Source organism: Melanaphis sacchari, unplaced genomic scaffold (assembly GCF_002803265.2).
Source record: "Melanaphis sacchari strain LSU unplaced genomic scaffold, SCAv2.0 Contig130_pilon_pilon, whole genome shotgun sequence".
NCBI classification, from domain to species: Eukaryota; Metazoa; Arthropoda; class Insecta; order Hemiptera; family Aphididae; genus Melanaphis; species Melanaphis sacchari.
Window position 1 is genome coordinate 380,344 of NW_020270535.1, and position 18,812 is coordinate 399,155.

Consider the following 18,812-nt stretch of genomic DNA (forward strand, 5'->3'; position numbering starts at 1 on the left):
TAAAATACCTAATTGTGATTTTATTTAACATAGTTCAACATACCCACATATATTTTAATATTTAATTAATTAAAGTTAATATTAATGAGATATTTTGAAATATTCAAATATCCAAAAGGAAAATTGAACTGGGAATGAGAAAAGTTGTCCAACCCGCCAGTAATATATTATGTGAAAATCTTATTTGGCTGTTATCTTAGATTTTTTTTTTAATAAATTCTGAAAATCAATTAAGTAGTTGTTTGTGTTAAATTAATTACAAATTATGCAAAAGTCTGGAATCTTAATCTTTTGATTTTTTTTTTTTTTGAAGTGTTTGCCCATACTAAACAGGGTCTGTTTGGAATTCCAATCAGAATTATAAATCCGCATTATCTGCGTTTTGAAAACGTACAGCATATTATAATACATTTAGTGATCGGCATTCGACAGTTAAAATGTTGTATAATAAGTAATGGTAGATGGTATAAAAATAATAGAGAATTAACCTATTATCAAAAAACTTTAAAGCTCAAGATTTACTAGGTAAAACTAAAATTATTTTTATCATGTTGAGAAGATAAAAATAGAAAGAAATTTGTTTTTGCTTACAATATATTATTTTACTTGATAAGCGAGAACACAACATTATATATATTCATAATACATTAAAAGAACTTCACGTGTTGTCGACGGTCTAAGTTTTCAATCATGTATACTACAATATGCCAAATGTGTGTCTGATTATTCTTATTCTAATATTTCATACTACCTACATCATTAGAATGGATTTGCCTTATTGCCAATCTGTAAGGTAAGGACATTGTCTGTGTCACGGATTTTTTACGGTACTTTAAATTTTAATATTTTTGTATCTATTCATAACTTCTTAAAAAGTAAAACTATATCAAAACATTCGTGATTAAACGGAGCTAGATAATATTCTTATCTAGTGAACTATATTTAATGCACTCATGACAGAATTTATTTTAAATACTTACTCGTAAAATTATTTTTAACATTGAAAAAATTTGTTTAATTCTATATATTTTCATTCTAAGGTATTAATTATTCGTACTATTCTGTATATCTAAGTGTCTACGCGTATCAACTATAATTTCGTCTGGCATCACTTTAATCTGATCGATACAAATATAATTAATTATAAAAATAGAAGTACGACATATTATTATACGATGAATAATATTGTATTTTATGTTTTTAGAATTATAGTTTACTAAATTTTTATTTAATTTTATCCATTCCTTTATAAAAATGACTTAATACCTAAAAAAATTACCCAAAAAGCAAAAGTATTGAAAATACAAAGTAATAGTTACATTTTTTAATTCCTTGATATTTATATAAAATGAACTTTGTTGCTTGGAAAGCAATGTTTTCGTACATTCAGAAAAAAATAAAATTTGCATTTAAATCCGTTTCCTACTTATCACTTATCAGTAATTAAGAGGATATCGTACCGAATGTATGTGTTTGTGTGTGTCTTAAGACTCTTAAGCCGCATTTACATGACTGGTGTACTTGGCCAATAATTGGCTAAATATTTGTCGAAGCAATCGCCTTATTGTCAATCTGAATCTGAAAGGTAAGAACATTATCTAGGTCACTGCGGATTTTTACGGTGTTTCAAATTTTAATATTTTTCGTATCTACTCATAATTTGTTAAGAAATATAACAAAAAATCCATGATAGAACAGAGTTAGATAATTTTCTGATTATATACTAGGGAATGGATTTGTATGTAAATGTATATTTTTATTAAAACAAGATATTTAAGATTCGATAAGAAATGTTCACGATTTAAATTATTCTTATTAAAATGATGCTACTTTTAATTTATATATTTTTAAACATAGGTATTTTATTACTTCATCATTCATACATTTTCCATCCATGTTGCAGTGAGAATAAAAATAGGTATTTATCGGTAAATTGTCAAAAAAAAAAAAAAAATCCATGCTAGGTATCTATATTGATTTCAAAACAATCAAATCAATGGCTGACACCCTTCTAAAAATTTGGAATTATCGCCTTTTGATATTACGCGCTTCAAATATGCTCCAATTACATCGGTTGATGTGGATATGATTATTTAGACGTTTTAAAAATATTTTGAGACCTAATAGACGACATTTAACATTCGATAATTTAAAAGAAATTGTAGCTATTCAATGCAACAAATCATTTTGATAACTTAATAATTATATTTAATGTATTATTTTTTTTTTTTTTTATTAAATTGTTTTCCCACATATTCTGATGTTTTTAATATATATTTTATAAATTATTCTTCCATATTAATGTACATATAGGTATTTCTGTATTTTTATTACGTGTAAATCCGTTCCCTACTTATTTTCATACATTTTATAATTGGTTAATTCATTCTAAATTTACTACAAACAATTATTATATCTGTTAAACCCTTACTTACCATAGATACACTTTTGTAAAACGTTGACAATACATGGTGTCCTCGTAATGCATTATATAGATGTGTTGAGCTGTTAGCTCATATCATTAGAAATGCTTCAATGCTTTATCGTATGTTTTTGTAATATAGCTATTAATGTAATTTATTTTATTATTAGTACCACAGTAGGTTGATATGATTTTTTCCTAAAACATTACATCTATTATATTATTAGTATTTAATTACTATAAAAATATTTATTTAAAATTTAAACCATATAATATTATTGTTATTAACTTTTAGTTTAAAAACACTTTACTGTAAATATCTACCGTAAACTAGCGTGAATAGGTTCATATTATACATCTTAAAATGAATCAATATTCAAATTTTTAAAATGTCATATTGCGTAGGTATCTTTAGTAAAATTCATGGTACCTACCTACGTAAAAGTTTTAAGTCTTCACAAATAGGTTAGGTTTTTGAATTTTAACATGGTAAAACATAATAAACATTACATAATTTATCATTAAAATACGTAATTCTATCCAAATCTGAATTAAAAATAATTGTGTTAGTATATTTTAAGGTATTTTAGTTAAAGTGTAAAATACTAGTGAGGAACATTGTATTCAATGTTTACTATAGAATAAATAGGTACTTATAATTTTCTATAAAATAAATATGAAAACAACTTATGTTTTTGAAATAAATTTAAAAAATTTTAATCTATTTCAATTTTTTTAATGACTTAAAGAAAACAAATTTAAATAAAAAATTTCTTTTGTCTAAAATTTTTCCTTGTATTGAAAATTATAACACGAACTCTTGATGAAAATTTCAAATTTACTTTTATTAATTTTTGAGTTTGAACAAAAATTGTTATAATATGGTTGATAACGTTAATTTCCAATGTAAATATTTTAACTTAAAATGATCTTAAAAAATAATTTAACTTTTTGGTGAAATTTTTTTTTAATAAAGATTGCAAGTCTTATTAAGAAACTTGTATTCAATTTTCAAATCTTTGGTATAAATAGACATTTATAAATATTCATATAACATATAAATATGAATTTCCAACTATTTAATAATTTGTAATTTTTAAGATTTTGAGGAGTTATGTTAAAATTCTATTTAAAATGATTTTTTTAAAAATATTGAGATTATAAATTTTTGACATTTTAAACTGCAAAAATAATTAACTTATTAAGAAACGTATGTTATATTTACAATATATTTTGGTCATTCACTCATTCATAAATATTAAATTCTGAATGGAGCGATGAATGTTTTAATTTTTAAATGATATGTATTTTTTATGTGTATATAGTATAAAATAAACTATACATGTACATAAAAAGTAGTCGATAAAATGCTCCGACTTTTCAATTTTGAGGGTTATTTTGGATAAAAAATTAGATCTAGTTTGTACTTATCAGACATCAAAATTAAAAATTTCCAGTGCTTTCAAAATATTTTGACTTTTTTTTAGTTATTTAGTGGTAAATACTTGAGATATTTTCCATGATTTCTTTTAATTTTTTTTTTATAAATGTCGCTTAAAAATTATTTGTTAGGTAAAATATTAGAAAATTTAATAAAAACTCCTCATGAGTTGATAATTTCTTAATTAAAAAACATCGAAAATAAATTTTCATAATATTTTTTTTAAGCGTTTGTACATTTTGACAAAATTTATAAAACTTCATAAATATATAAATTGTTTTGTAGTTAAAAATTCATAATTTTTTTGTTTTTATACTTAAGATTAAAAATTTAAAACTAAGATTCTCTTAAAGTTTTTTACCCTGTATAAAAAGAAAATATTTCGGAAAGCAAAATTAATTTTTAGGAATATTTGAAGTGACTTATTCACAATAAAAAAAAAAAGTAATTCTATATAGGCACTTGATATTTTCATCATATATTTATATTATCATTTTCTATAGTTTGTATAATTTTCAAAATATTTCGACTTTTTATGATCTATTTTTACACATAACTTATCTTTATATTTTTTTTGTTTTTATAAATGTTAAAAAATTATTTGTTGGGTCAAAGTTTTTGAAATTTAGTACGGTATTTCACGTAAGTAGTTCTTTTATCAGTATACAGTATACAGATATTAGATTACATGGGTTCAATTTTATATATATATATATATGCATTTTAAGTTAGAGGTTTGACGAAATTTATCGAAATTGTAAATTATTTTTTAGCTAAAAATTCATAAAAACTTTTTGTTTTATATCTAAGGTTTGAAAATTTATTATAAAATATACAATTATAATGTACATTAGAGCGGTACTCACTTGTTAACCTTTTTTTTATTCGTAATTTTATAAAAAAAAATTTAATTGTCTCTATTTATCAATATTTATCTCAAAAAGAGTCAAAGTATCTTGAAAATTATATCATAAATAGAAAATTATAATAAAAGCACTTAAGTAAAAATTATTTGTTTTTATTATAATTTTAAAAAACATTAAAACTTGAAACATTTTACTATTATTTTGACTATCATTTTCTTTACGAATTTATGTTTCAAAATACTTATATTAATTTTATACTATTTATAAATAACTTGGGTACTTAAAATGTATTCTTATTTATTTAGGTATTAATTTATTTTTGTTACAAGTAAATTATTCGGCTCGGTAAAACACTGAGGTCTGAACATTAATTATACAACATAGGTTGTTCTTAAGACAGTTTAAAATTACATTGGCACATATTTTTACCAGTATTGAAGTTCATATTTTGAAAATTTGGATTTTTAACGAAAAATAACGATTTATTAAGTTATTGATGACATTATCATAAGGTATATCATACTATACTGTTGCCAGAAATTATTTCAACCTACCGCATAAAGTACTAGTAAGAAAAATAAAATACTAATATAGCAAATAAAATATTTTTATGACCTATTCTTGTAACGTATCAGCAAAATATACTAAATATAGTACCACATATACGCCTTATCAAAATATAGAATGACACCCGATAGTCTTCGCTCGGCGCTCAGAATCATTTTTAATATCCGTGTTATTGTTATTTATTTAAAATTGATTTACATCCATTAGAGACGACATCTGAGCACTCGATGACAAAGTACATACAATGTCTATTAATGCAGCAGTGCAAATTCCTTGATAACTGTATAGGTAAATTCAATCTTAGATAAATATAACACTTAGTTTGTTATTACCTGTTAATGTAGGTAATAAAATACAATACTGAATTATTGATGTTCCGGCAATATGTAATTAATAATTATTATATCTTATAAAATATGACATGAGTTATAGACGTTATAGTAATATGTCAAAATGACACATTTAGTTTATTTTATACTGTCGTGGGTTTTTTGTATTCTTGATTTGATTTTAATGCTTTGTTGTTTATTTTCTAGTTTTTCGTCCATTTGTCAATTCCAAACTTTTTGAAAAAAATACATTTCATTTAATATTGACTCGTAATTTTTACTTATTTGTTAGTTGCTAGTGACTTACTAGTTACTACTTTACTAATTACTACTAGCGTATTGTACTAGTGTACAAATACAAAAAAAAATAAAATGAATTAAACTCTATATCTACGTATCCAGGTACCTAATTAAATTCAATTAAATAAAAGAACATTCGATAAAGAATCGGTCGAAAAATTTACAACAATGCACAGGCATATAAATTTTCCAGATACAGATCATTGGATCCGAGTTTGGAAAACTCGTACATTCTTGTTTAAATTTTATCTCTGAATTATGTACCTATTACATTATTATTTTATCGTCGATCGATAATTTTTTTATTTTCACCGGTTTTACCATAACCTAAAAAATATCGCATTATCATTATCATTTATCACTCACGTGCGAGAAGCCGAGAAATCGTGAATGCGTTAATGTTTACATCATAGTAATGTATTATCAATTATTATTATAATATGTCTGAAAAATGTAAAACACAATATAGCGGTCTGTACGTTTCTCTCGTTTATAAACGTTTTTTGTAAACTTCTCAGCCCAACGTCATAATACGCACTGCCTTCCTCGTCTAAAGATTCTTGCCGGTCAAACGATACCTGCAACCGAACGATGGACGATCAAAGTTCCGATTCGTCTGACGAATACAGTCCTAATGTTAATAAAGAGTAAGTGTACTATCATAAATTCATAATTCATAACTCAAAAATTTCAACCTAAGTGGAATATTCGATTCATACGTAGGCAAGTTAAAAACATTTTTTTCAATCAAATTTAATCTCTTTGCCTCGACGACAGAAACAGTGTTTTCAATTTCAGTTTCTAACTTGTTCGTGTGATTTATTGCCATCATTTTTCAAATTATTGTCTGCACCATAGAGTAATTATATTTTTAATTAACAGCACAATTATTATAAATGTAGTCATTGTTTTTTGTTATTAAATATTGAAGCATTTCTGTTATACACTAAAAAAATAACATCTTGTTAATTTTTATACAATTATTGAGTATGAATCTTATTTTACACATCTAACTCTCACTTACGGCTTTTTTTTTTTTTTACATATTTTATAGAACATTAATTGTAAATGGACTTTTTGGAACTGCTGATGAAAAAAATAATGTTAAAAATACCACTATCTCTCCAGATTTTGGTGATGATATTAATATGGAAGCAGAAGAAGTAGTTGAAACAATAATTGACGAAGTGTAAGCATCTTCTTTTCATGTTATTATTATTTTTTTTTAATATAATGCTTACAACCATTAATTAGTGATATGCATTATTCTTTGAGAATAATTTTGGAATGATATTTAAAAATTAAAATTTATCAAATATTTAAATTAAGTTATAAACTAATTTTTGGTTTGTAACACATCTGTTACTGTATTGATTAATTATTGTGAAATATTAAAAAGTATAAACTAGTTTGATGTGTTTATTATTAATTTGTATTGATATTTGTTTTATTTCCATGTACCTTTTTATATATTTTTAGTTGTAATGAAAATGATTCACATGTTATAAAAACCACCGAAGAAAAGAATTGTGATGATAAAAATGGTGATTGTGTTCAGACAACTGAAAATAATTGTTTTGGTAGTCATATGTTATGGTAAGTCCATAATTAAGCTACTTATATTTTAAGAACATATTGAATAAGCTAAACTTAGATGTATGTACTTGAATACTTGATGTGTTTATTTACTATTTTTAAATTTGATTCAGTTTTTGTAGGTTTTGATTAATTTATATATTTACACATTTTATAAAATTCCATAGTTATTTAGAAAAATGATTTTTTAAAATGTTAAAAACAATTATCAATTGTTTTAGTACTCACATTAAAAACTTAAATATTGGTGGTTTTGTTGATATTTGGTCAAAGTGATAATTTTATTAATTCTCAGGATAGCTATACTAAAGTCTTCCTATTTTTGTTTTTATCTTATTAAATTTTGAAGACTTAATTAAAAATATAACTTCTAAAAAAGTTTTATTTGATACTTAAACATTAATATAATTCATAATTGTAATTGATATTTTAGTTATAAGTTAAATATTGGTGAAAAAGCAAATACATTTGTTGCTTATGTTTATTTACATAGTTATTTGTTATTAATTTGGTGCCTAAGTTATATTTCAAAAATAATGATGCACCTGGTTTGTTGGTGTATGTGACTCTAATCAAGGGTACTAAACCCATGTATTTCAGTTACCACTTATTTTATTGGTAGATACCTATTTAATGAGTATCATGTTTTGTATTCATAAATAGTTAAATTAATTTATACGTATTTTAGTTTTGGTTTTTTGAGGAGGATATACCAAAACAAATATTGATCAGCACTACTGACAATAATTTTAGATTATAATTATCGATTAATTATTGTTAAATAGGTTATTGGTCTTATTGGTCAGAAATTAAATATACATCTATTTGATACATACTGCCTATGTTTATTAAAAATAAATTTAAAATTAACAAACAATTAAAATAAGGTGCAATATTAAACACTATTTAAATTGATTATTTGATTGTAAATTTATTAGTTTTCACTTTTTTCATTAGTGTCATCCAAATAAATAGGTATTTTTTTGCTGTTAAAACTATAATATAGGTTATAATATGAATTTAAAATTATTTTATTATTATGATTTCATTAAATCATCAAGTTTTTTTGTTGGAATACTTAGTTTAGTTTTGTAACATACTCGTAATGTAAGTTGATGTTGTGACTTAGTTGATTTTTTTCATGACTAGGGTTTAAGAAATTTTTTCGAAACAATACATTTCGATTTTTCATTTACTATTTCTTTATTAAACAAAAAACTTTAAGCCTTAGATATTTGAAAAGATAAATTATTACCTTTAATTTTTTAATTGAGTAGGAAGGTTGAATATTTAGGTGGTATATATATTGTATAATATATATACCATATAATATAGTATATTTTGAGTTCTATTATTTTTCTTAAGGATTTAGGTATATATTTTGGGATTTCTAATAATCGAGAGCCACTCCTTGGAAATAGAACTGTTTTGTTTGTTTGTATTAAATCTTTTTGTCTGTTTGAAATAGATTGGCATATATGTGTGCTTAGATACAAGAAAAGTAATTTATACCTTTGTTAATAATTTATAAATGTTCATCATTGAATAAAAATATATGACAAGTAATGAGTATAGCACAGATTTTATTTTGTTAAACCAATAAGTAACAATAAAGGGCATTCGTGTAGCAGGTGATCTACTGCAGTAGAGTGATCTGCGAATTCAAGACGAGTGATTTATGTACAAATTAAAAAAATATTTTTTTTAATAGTATAAAAACACATAATATTTTTTATTACGAGTACGTCATAGTATTATTATACAAATATTCGTCAAATATTAAAAAAGAAAAAATAATTAGCCAAATATAATACTGATTTCAATTACAGTAAACATTTTTAGTATCATTTAAACATTTAAAAAAAGTATCTTGACTATTAACTGATCTCCAATCTCCACCATGCTTCAATCAGATGACGATGTAATAGTTCTGATGTAGTGCCATGCATTTTTCGAAGTATTTTCATTTTAAGATTGACCAAATGCATTCTATTGTCTGGGTGTTGGCTCCTGTTAGCGGGTTGACAAAACGTTCAGAATGGTTTACAGTCAAGTGATTATAACCTTAATTTTGTAAAACTTTATAGGGTTTCCATCCATCTAACACGATTGTTGTTCCTGGAAGTATTTCTTTTTCAATTATTGGAATAAGTGTAGCTCTATTTTGACGTTAAAAAAAAAAAAAAAACGTTTTTCAAGAAATCCATCATGGGGCCAAGTGGGTCAACACATTCCAAAAACCCAAGGTCCTTCTACTCGTTTGCCATAATTTCTATTTCTGGTATTAGGAAGAATATTTTCAGAATCAGAATCTGAATTTGAACTATCGTCGTCCGTTAAATTTGCACTTCTATGATCACCCAGCAAAATCCTGCCTCTATTATATTTCCTTTTTCCTCGTAGTAATGATTCGTCAATTTGAACACATTCATTAGGTCCACCCATAGGTTTCCGATTTTCATAAATACTACAACACACATCAAGGCATAAATTGTACCAATCTACTACTGTTTTATTGAACGTCCAGTGAGCCGACAAACGGTTACTATACTCATGTCTTCTGACCAGTAAAAAACTAACTCTAAAATTTTTCCCAACGACAATTTAGAATTACATTTATTATTCAAATCCGTACAAGTAAAAAATGTATTGTCTTGACGCAGAGACTGGAATGTTTGACATCCTTTTTGAACGCATCTTACTTTGGTACTCAGGTTGTTTACCAGAAGCCAGCCGATTTTTTTTATCACAATTTTTGTTTCGGAATCACATTTTTTACAATTTGGTGCTTCACTGTCATTTGGAAGTAAATTGTGAAGTTGTAAAAAATTTACAGTTGATTTTTCATCGAAAATTATTTTATAAAATTCAGGCGCACGCATTTTAGGTAAACTTCGACCAACGAATAATTTAAAACTAACGGACACGTACTGCTTCACATTTCATCGTACAATATAGAATCTAGATGTCATTAGGTTTTACCACTACTATTCAGTTGTCGATATTGTCGTGTTAGATACAACAAACTACAACCATCGAATTATGATTTTTCCCGACAATTTTACATTTATAAAAATGAAAATAATACGAAATATGCCCAATATGCTAAAAATTGCTTTTCTTGCAAATTCAAACTTGGTATTTAATTTCGCCATTTCATACAACAAATTTATAACTCACCTAGAATAGTCTACGATCACTACAAAAAACATGCAAATGCAAGAAGTCTCGAACCCTAAATATAATATAATAATTGTAGATCACCAACTACACCTAGTATAATACGATAGATCATCTGATACACCCAAAACGATGTAATAGATCACCTGCTACACGAATGCCCAATAAAGAGAAACAGTTGTAATATTTATGTTTATCTACTTGCTTAAATGTTTTTCTAAGCATTTATCAATTTCATTACAGTCACAGTTTCTATCAGCTTTGCCCTAGAAGTAACAATATGTATCATATGTTTCTGTTTCAAAATATTAATGATTTTGGCAGTATATTATTTATGGTATCGGTATACAAATTATGTTAGCAAAAGTTTGTTAATTTAAATTACATGTATAGTCGTTTACTTATTATATTTCATTTAAATTATTATTACTTTAAATTTTTAACAACATTTGGTGCTTAAAAACAAATTTTCGGTTCTACCTGTAATTTATTTCACAAATTTTGAACGTCAATATTACAAAGCAAAAATAATGTATGGATACCGATAATGGTTGTTAACTATGTCACATTTAAAAAAGTGTCACTTGTGCTAAATAACTTTTGATTGGTGATAAACCCTTTAATCACCTTGTGAAATAAATTAATTCAGTATGTTATATTTATAAAGTTTTTTATCAGTTAATAATTTAGGTTTAATTTTTAAATTATTTTAATATTTTTTAAGTTATGTAGTCATAAGTGCGCTATTGTATCCTTTCTCAGACTCATACTCATGGCACAACATACCAAATTTGCATTTAACAGAACCATTCTTTTGTTGTTAGTTTTAATATTAGAGTAAATTGATTTATTATTTAACCTAAAAGTAATAATATTATTTGAGACACGTAATAGGATTCTATTGATATTTTAATTTTAAAATAATCCATGATCATTTTAAAATCATAATATTTTACATAGTTTTAACTTCTTCTAAAATTAAAATATCAATAAAATATTATGAAGCGTTGAATTCAGCTCAGAAAGATATAACAAAAATAAGCACTCTGATATATTTTTAAGTAGGTATGTCTAAATAAAGATAACTTAATTGTTGTTGTATTGTATATATTATTTTTTTTATTTTAGTTCAGATTCAGTTGATTTGGATCACACAGAATTGCCATCTTCATTTGCTACAATATCTAAAAATTATGAAAAAACAAAGTAGGTATTAATTTAAAAAAAATGATAGTAAATATTTGATAGTTTGCTTATCTTTTACATAATCACTATTGTTATGTGTGATACTTATAGCTAGTATTATGTTATCTTAGAATTTTTTTTACCAATATTTTGTATATGGTTATTTTATTAAAAAAGATAACTAGTACCATTGATTATATACTAGTATATAAAAAATTATAAATATATATTTAAGTTTGGTTATTTTATATTCGAAACTAATTTAGAATACCAAAGATATGTAATAGGACGTATATTTTTATTAAATAATATTATAAGTTTTAAACATTTTTTGTAGAGAATATGATGCTTCAAAAGACTCAGTTACAACACAAGAAAATTTAAAAATTTGTGATACATTGCCTGGATCAGATTCTAAGTAATTTGATTAATTTCTCTATATGTATTATCTATCAAAATTATTAATTTTTGTTTTGTTTTAAGGGCTGCTGTCATATTACCCAAAGGCAATTTACCATCAACACTCTCTTTAATTTCTACTAATTACCAAGATTCAAGGTATATATTTTATTTTTATTTAATTAGAATTTGTTTGAAAATATAATATATTTTTGTCAATGTAAATAATCTTTTAGTTAATATCTACATACATTTTATAATCTATAAAAACGATAATGGACAAATAAGATGATCTGGACATGATGCCATCTTGCGATTATTTACAATTTAGAAAATAAGACATTTAGCAACTAAAATATGTGCAAAAAAAAAATTAAAATAGTTTGAGCTATACATCAACGAATTACTATAATAAAATGTATGTATCAATAAAATAATATAAATATAATGATAATTAATAAATAATATATTAAATACATTATCTGTATCATTTAAAATGTAATAAAATTATAACAAATATAATTTATACTATATAAAGAAATAATTAATTATGTAGATGTTAAATTTAAATTTAATATATTAAAATATTTTGGTCTATTCCTCTTGAATAATGAGATAATTTGTTTTAAATTTGAATTGGATATTTCTAGTTATCAAATTATTTTGCACATTCAGCGCTTATTAGATTTTCTTGCTTTATTTTGTTGTACTATTTTTTCAATGCATAGCTCTTCCTAACTTGAAGATATTAATTTCTGAAAAAAAAAATAATAACTTTAAAAATCTATAGGTATTGTAGATTTCAAAGAGTATTATTTAATTATTGATGCTCTTAAATGTTTGATTTGGTTAGATTTCTGAATGTACTAAAAATGAGAATTAAAATCATTTATTCATTTTTATTTTATCTAAGCTCTGTTTCTGTTAATACAATAACATATTTAATAATATCTACCAATGTTGGTTCTATAGTTTTGATGACTAAAATTTTAACTACCATGTTCAATTCTCCTAACTTCAACAAAATGTATTTATACATTTAAGTATTTATATTATTCTAAGTAAATAATTTCTACTTAATCTCATTTTGAAGTATACTAGAGTGGTCCAACTCACATTCCGCAGACTAAATACGATTTGAAACTTTTATTTTTGATCCTTAAAACCCCCTGTTCATATACTCAATAACTTTAAGTAAATTAATCATTATAATTACATATCTATATTTATCTGTTCCTAATGTAATGAAACATATACATTATATTATATACTTGTTATAAAAAATAAAATTTATTTTCCTTTTGACGGCGGTTATTAGCATTTTTTATATAAATGTATAAATTAGCCTGTCAAATACAAAAGGATACACCATCTTTTCTTATATTATTTAAATGATCTATAGGATAATTAATTTATCAATATCTATCGTTATTTCTACAAATTTAAATTAATTTATTGTTCAAAAAAATATAAAACAGATTGTGACAATAAAAATTTTCGAATTAATGGTATGCATATAATATTACATTTGTAGGATATTTCAATGGAATTTATTTGAGTTATCTTGATTTTATTTAAAAATAATTATGTGTTTTGAGTAATAATTACTAAAAACCTTTAACTAATTATTTTTCCAAAAAATTACTTTTATTGATTAAAAATTTAAAAATGTTTTAATAATATTTTATTTTTTATAGCTCTGATGACAGCGATACTAGCTCTGATGATAATTCTAACGACGATGATCAACTGATTGATTCTGATAATGAAAATAGCATCATTTCTGTATCATCTAATACATTTTCAAAGGATGAATATGTTAAGACTAAAGGAGAATTAGATATTAGTGATTTACCACCTATTGAAGATTTAAAAATATCAGTTGATGAAGACAAATGTCAACCAGTTGGATGTATAAAAAATGTTGTTGACACTTTAGGCAAGTATAATTTTAAAATTTGGGATTGCTTACTTTTAATCTATTTTTAAAGTGTAAAACCCTCCTAAAATATCTTGTATATATATATTTTTTTTTTTTCTGTATTACAGTTATCGTTGAAGCATTTTTAAATCAACCTGCACTGGATATTGACTCTGTACTATTTGTAGATCGAGGAAAACGAGCTTTAGGACGAATATTTGATGTTTTTGGACCTGTCACTAAGCCTTACTACGCTATCCGGTTTAATAATTCTAACCACATAAAAACATTTGATATACAAATTAAGGAACCTGTATACTGCGCTCCTCAGACAGAATACGCAAACTATGTTATGGTGTCTCAGCTCATGAAAATGAAAGGAAGTGATGCTTCCTGGAGAGACAATAATGAACCACCTATTGAGTTTTTAGATTATTCTGATGACGAAGCAGAAAAGTTAGCAAAGAAAAATCGCAAACAAAAAAAAACTACACAACCCTCAGGAGAAGGTGATGATAAAGTAAATAGAAAAAAATCGCCTGATCCTCCCAATCAAAGTGTTACTAGAAATAACCCCACACCGAGAAATAAGACACCACGTCCGTCATTCCAGAATTCCAACAATCGGACACAACAAACATACAGCCCTCGTCCTCCCAATTATGGTTATGGTCCTAGACCATTTCCGACCTATGCTCAGCATTTGAGTGCGATGGAATACAGTCAAGCTTATCGTCAACCATACAATCCGTGGTATTATGATCCAATGTATGCACCAAGACATAACTATCCACATCATTCTACTTATAATATGCCACCAGTATATGATTATCGATCTCAACCACCAATGGATCCGAATAATCCAAATAATCAATTTCATTACCCTGACCGTTATAATTAAAACCCTTGCAATTATTATGATTAAAAATGTTTTTTTTTTTATTTCATTTGTTTGTATTGCTTTTGATATATGATTGATCATATCAATTATTTTGATATTTCAAACCACATTGTTGAGGTATTTGGTCATTCGTTCATGACGGGTGGCTGCTGCTTACTCAGTGCTTAGATTTATTATATCTAATACATTTTTGAATAAAAATAAAAATAAAAATTTTCTAATGTATTGTTACTCATCATTTAAGTGTATTTTATTTTTCTATGATATAGATAATATTATCTAAATAAATTGTAGACAAATTTATTGAAATGGACAACTACGATTTAAATCGATACATTAAATACTACTTAACAAGTTCTATGACAAAATATTATCGAGTAGTTTCCTCTCTCTATGCAGTGGCAAAACGAACACGGTGTTTGAGAAGCGGCCGTTTCTCAATTTTTTTTTAAGATTTAAGGATGGGTGGGTGCATAACAAAAGTCACAAACAATAACTAAATATCAGTACTACTAATATAAGTATTTATTACAATTTATGTATAGAAATATATTATGAGTAATGACAGTTGCGGGCAGTAACGGCAGACGGCAGTAACGGAACTAATGAATAAATTCATATTATATTATGCGATTATGCCATAGATAAGTTTGCCATGACTTCAGGTGTTTAAAAAAAAAAAAAAAAAAAACAGTTAATGTGTAAATAATTAATTTCATGTTTTTAACTTTGTTTTTAGTTGACATAATATTACCGTGTTACTACTTGGGTTACTGTTAAAATATGTCAGGTAATAAATAAACTACTATACGAATAAGGAAACTCCCTAGTCTTGTAAAATGTAATTGCCTCGTTATGTTTCGACCGCGTAGGCATCTCACTAAGTGTGTGCTGCGCACGAAGCGATAATGATATTAGATTTCGATCGCATCGTAGACAATATAATTATAAACGCAGATGTCCAGAATAGGTAATACACGTTTGGGGTTGTAAAAACCGTAAAACACTTGGCAAGTGCAAAAAAAAAAAAAAAAAAAAAAACGGAATCCTCCGCATCCGATGTTCACATATTGCGTATTATGCAGAGCGACTGTGTTCACTGTTTGCGACAAAAGCGATAGGGGCGGACGTTACCACGAGCTCAGAGACTGCAGTCGTTGCTCGGTTGCTCGTTACTTCGATTGGCTGACGTGCGATTCTAAAATTATTTATTTACCGTGATCAAAACTCTGTACGTTTGTATTGTTTGATTATCTGGGAGGGAAAACGCCCACTCGCCGGCAATTATGCCACTGATTATATAGGTACTAGAAATGTAGTAAGGTACTTTGGTGTCTATGTGGTTTTTTTTTTGTACTCTTAATCGATAGAGCAAAATACTGGCTGATGCCTCCATAGCTAACTACACACATGTTTTTCATCTCCCAACGCGTTGATAACAAATAATAAGCAGAGATGAAAAAAGAACTAATTCTATTTACGTTTTTTAAACAAATATTTCAACCTTGTACGGTATAAGTTACGTTAAAGGTTTAAAACACAAAATGTAGGTACAAGTAACATTTTTCAATCACTTATAGATTTGAGTTATCCACAGTTGGCAATATAATATGTTTAATTTCTTCACAACGCTCGTAAGCTAATGTATTGTTGGTCTTTAACAAAAACTCATTTATGTATTGGTAAAGGAAAGGATAGACTTATTAGTTATTACGTTTAAGTACTACTAATAGTATTAAAATAAATGATAAAAAATAAAAAAAAAAAAACAACAATTACTGATACAAAGCAATATATTGATGATACAGCTTAGGTTTTGAAAATATTTTAAAAATTTGAAATCAAAATAAAAACCAAAAAAGGAACACAAAAACAAAATAAATATTTATAATAATATAAAATTTTTTAAATTAAACAATATATTTTTTTTAAGCTTAACATTAATATGATGAATTTGTGTTACAAATGTTACGAAAATTGATAATAAAGCGATAATTATAAATTAAGTCAATTAAAGTATGAAGATTTAATAATTATCGTGAAATCAATATGCAAAGGAAATAAAATTAAAAATATAAAACAAACTTGGCTAATTGTGTTATTGCAATAAATACACATCAGGCGTTTGTGGCAGGCATAGACATTGAAAATTATTGTATACATTTATAAATGTTCACAACATAAAAAGTTTAAGCTACCTAGTTCATTTATCAATAGGTTTGCAATACATTTTAACACAATCATAATTCACTTTTTAAATATTAAATAAATATTTTATAATTACAAAATTCTCTAAGCCTCACAAAACAATTATTACAGACAAATATTTACGGTTATGATTTTTGTGCAAAAAAAAAAAAAAAAATTAACGAAAAAAATGAAAAAATAAATAAATATTATGTGGCGTTTATATGAGTGTATATAAATATATAAATGTATATTCCGATTGTAATTATTGAAACAGATAATGAAATAAACGTTATAAATAACATTTTAATATATCTATAACTAATACGATTCTTACATAACGCTACCGAGAATATATATTTATATATTATGTAAATAAAAATAATAATTAAAAATCTTTATAACAAATAAATAGGTATAAAAAAAGTATAATTAATTTCTCACGATAATAATTTGTTAATTAGGGCAGTTTTTACAATTTGGCCGTTATTTAAAAAATAATAGCAAATAAATGTCTACAAACGTAAAAATGGCAATTTATGCCAATGGTCATAAAATTACAATCTAAGTGATGTACAATACAATAAATTAAATAGATGGTCTGAATGTTCATATAAATATGTATATGATTTAGTATTACCCTTCTAGAGTATAATTTGGATACAAACAGACAAGGATGAATGGCAACAGACAATATAAGATAAAACTAAATTTAAGTGCATAATATTGTCTAATCTACTCGCACCAACAATTTTCTTAGTTTATTTTATGCACAATGTAAAATTCATGATCACATTAACGGTATAAAGTAATTTTAATATATTTTTATCACAAATAATTATTTATATATACGAGTTTCAGATACCGTATTAGCAGCCACGTTACAAAAATAAATTTAAATGCATAGTAAAGTTAATCTTTCCAATAACAATTTAAAAAAAAAAAAACCATACATTTCAGATTTTTTTTAAGCTAAAGAGAATGATAAATATTTAAAAATGTTGACGTTAGAAATGTACAAAAAGTACAAGATGCAATAATTACAATAATATGATTTTAGGAAAAACATATAAGGAATTCAAATAAATACTAACTTATAAAAAAAAGAACTGAATTTTTTTTTTTTTTTTTTTTGTTAAATTTGACACCTATTGTTCTTAGTTAGACCCGTAATTTAATTATTATTAATTTTAAAATTAACTGATCAATTAACTGGATTATGTACTATATTAACTAGTAATAACTCGGTAATCTGTTCTCACAGTCATTCATAAATTGGACATAAATTAATACTGAAACACTATCTAACTTATAAAAAAATAAAAATGAATTAAGATGATAAAAATAAAATTTATGTTACCAAAACGCACTGAATAAGTTGTTAGAAATTAAAATTTAATACATGTAATTGTGTATTGGTACATTGTATTTTCAGAATATTTTCAAATTACTTCAAGCATATCTATATATTTTTTAATAAATATAGAAATAAATGTTAATGTTTCAAATTTAGGTAAC

At 24.9% G+C, this 18,812-nt stretch overlaps 1 protein-coding gene across 1 annotated transcript; it reads left to right on the forward strand.

Moving 5' to 3' along the window:
* The first annotated feature begins 6,315 nt into the window (after positions 1-6,315).
* On the forward strand, positions 6,316-15,153 carry LOC112591291 (H/ACA ribonucleoprotein complex non-core subunit NAF1). Its single transcript, XM_025335058.1, has 8 exons — positions 6,316-6,572; positions 6,980-7,114; positions 7,405-7,521; positions 11,830-11,907; positions 12,224-12,304; positions 12,370-12,444; positions 13,983-14,224; positions 14,335-15,153. The coding sequence occupies exons 1-8, from the start codon at positions 6,517-6,519 to the stop codon at positions 15,105-15,107; spliced, it is 1,557 nt and encodes a 518-aa protein (XP_025190843.1). The 5' UTR covers positions 6,316-6,516; the 3' UTR covers positions 15,108-15,153.
* Positions 15,154-18,812: the final 3,659 nt, after the last annotated feature.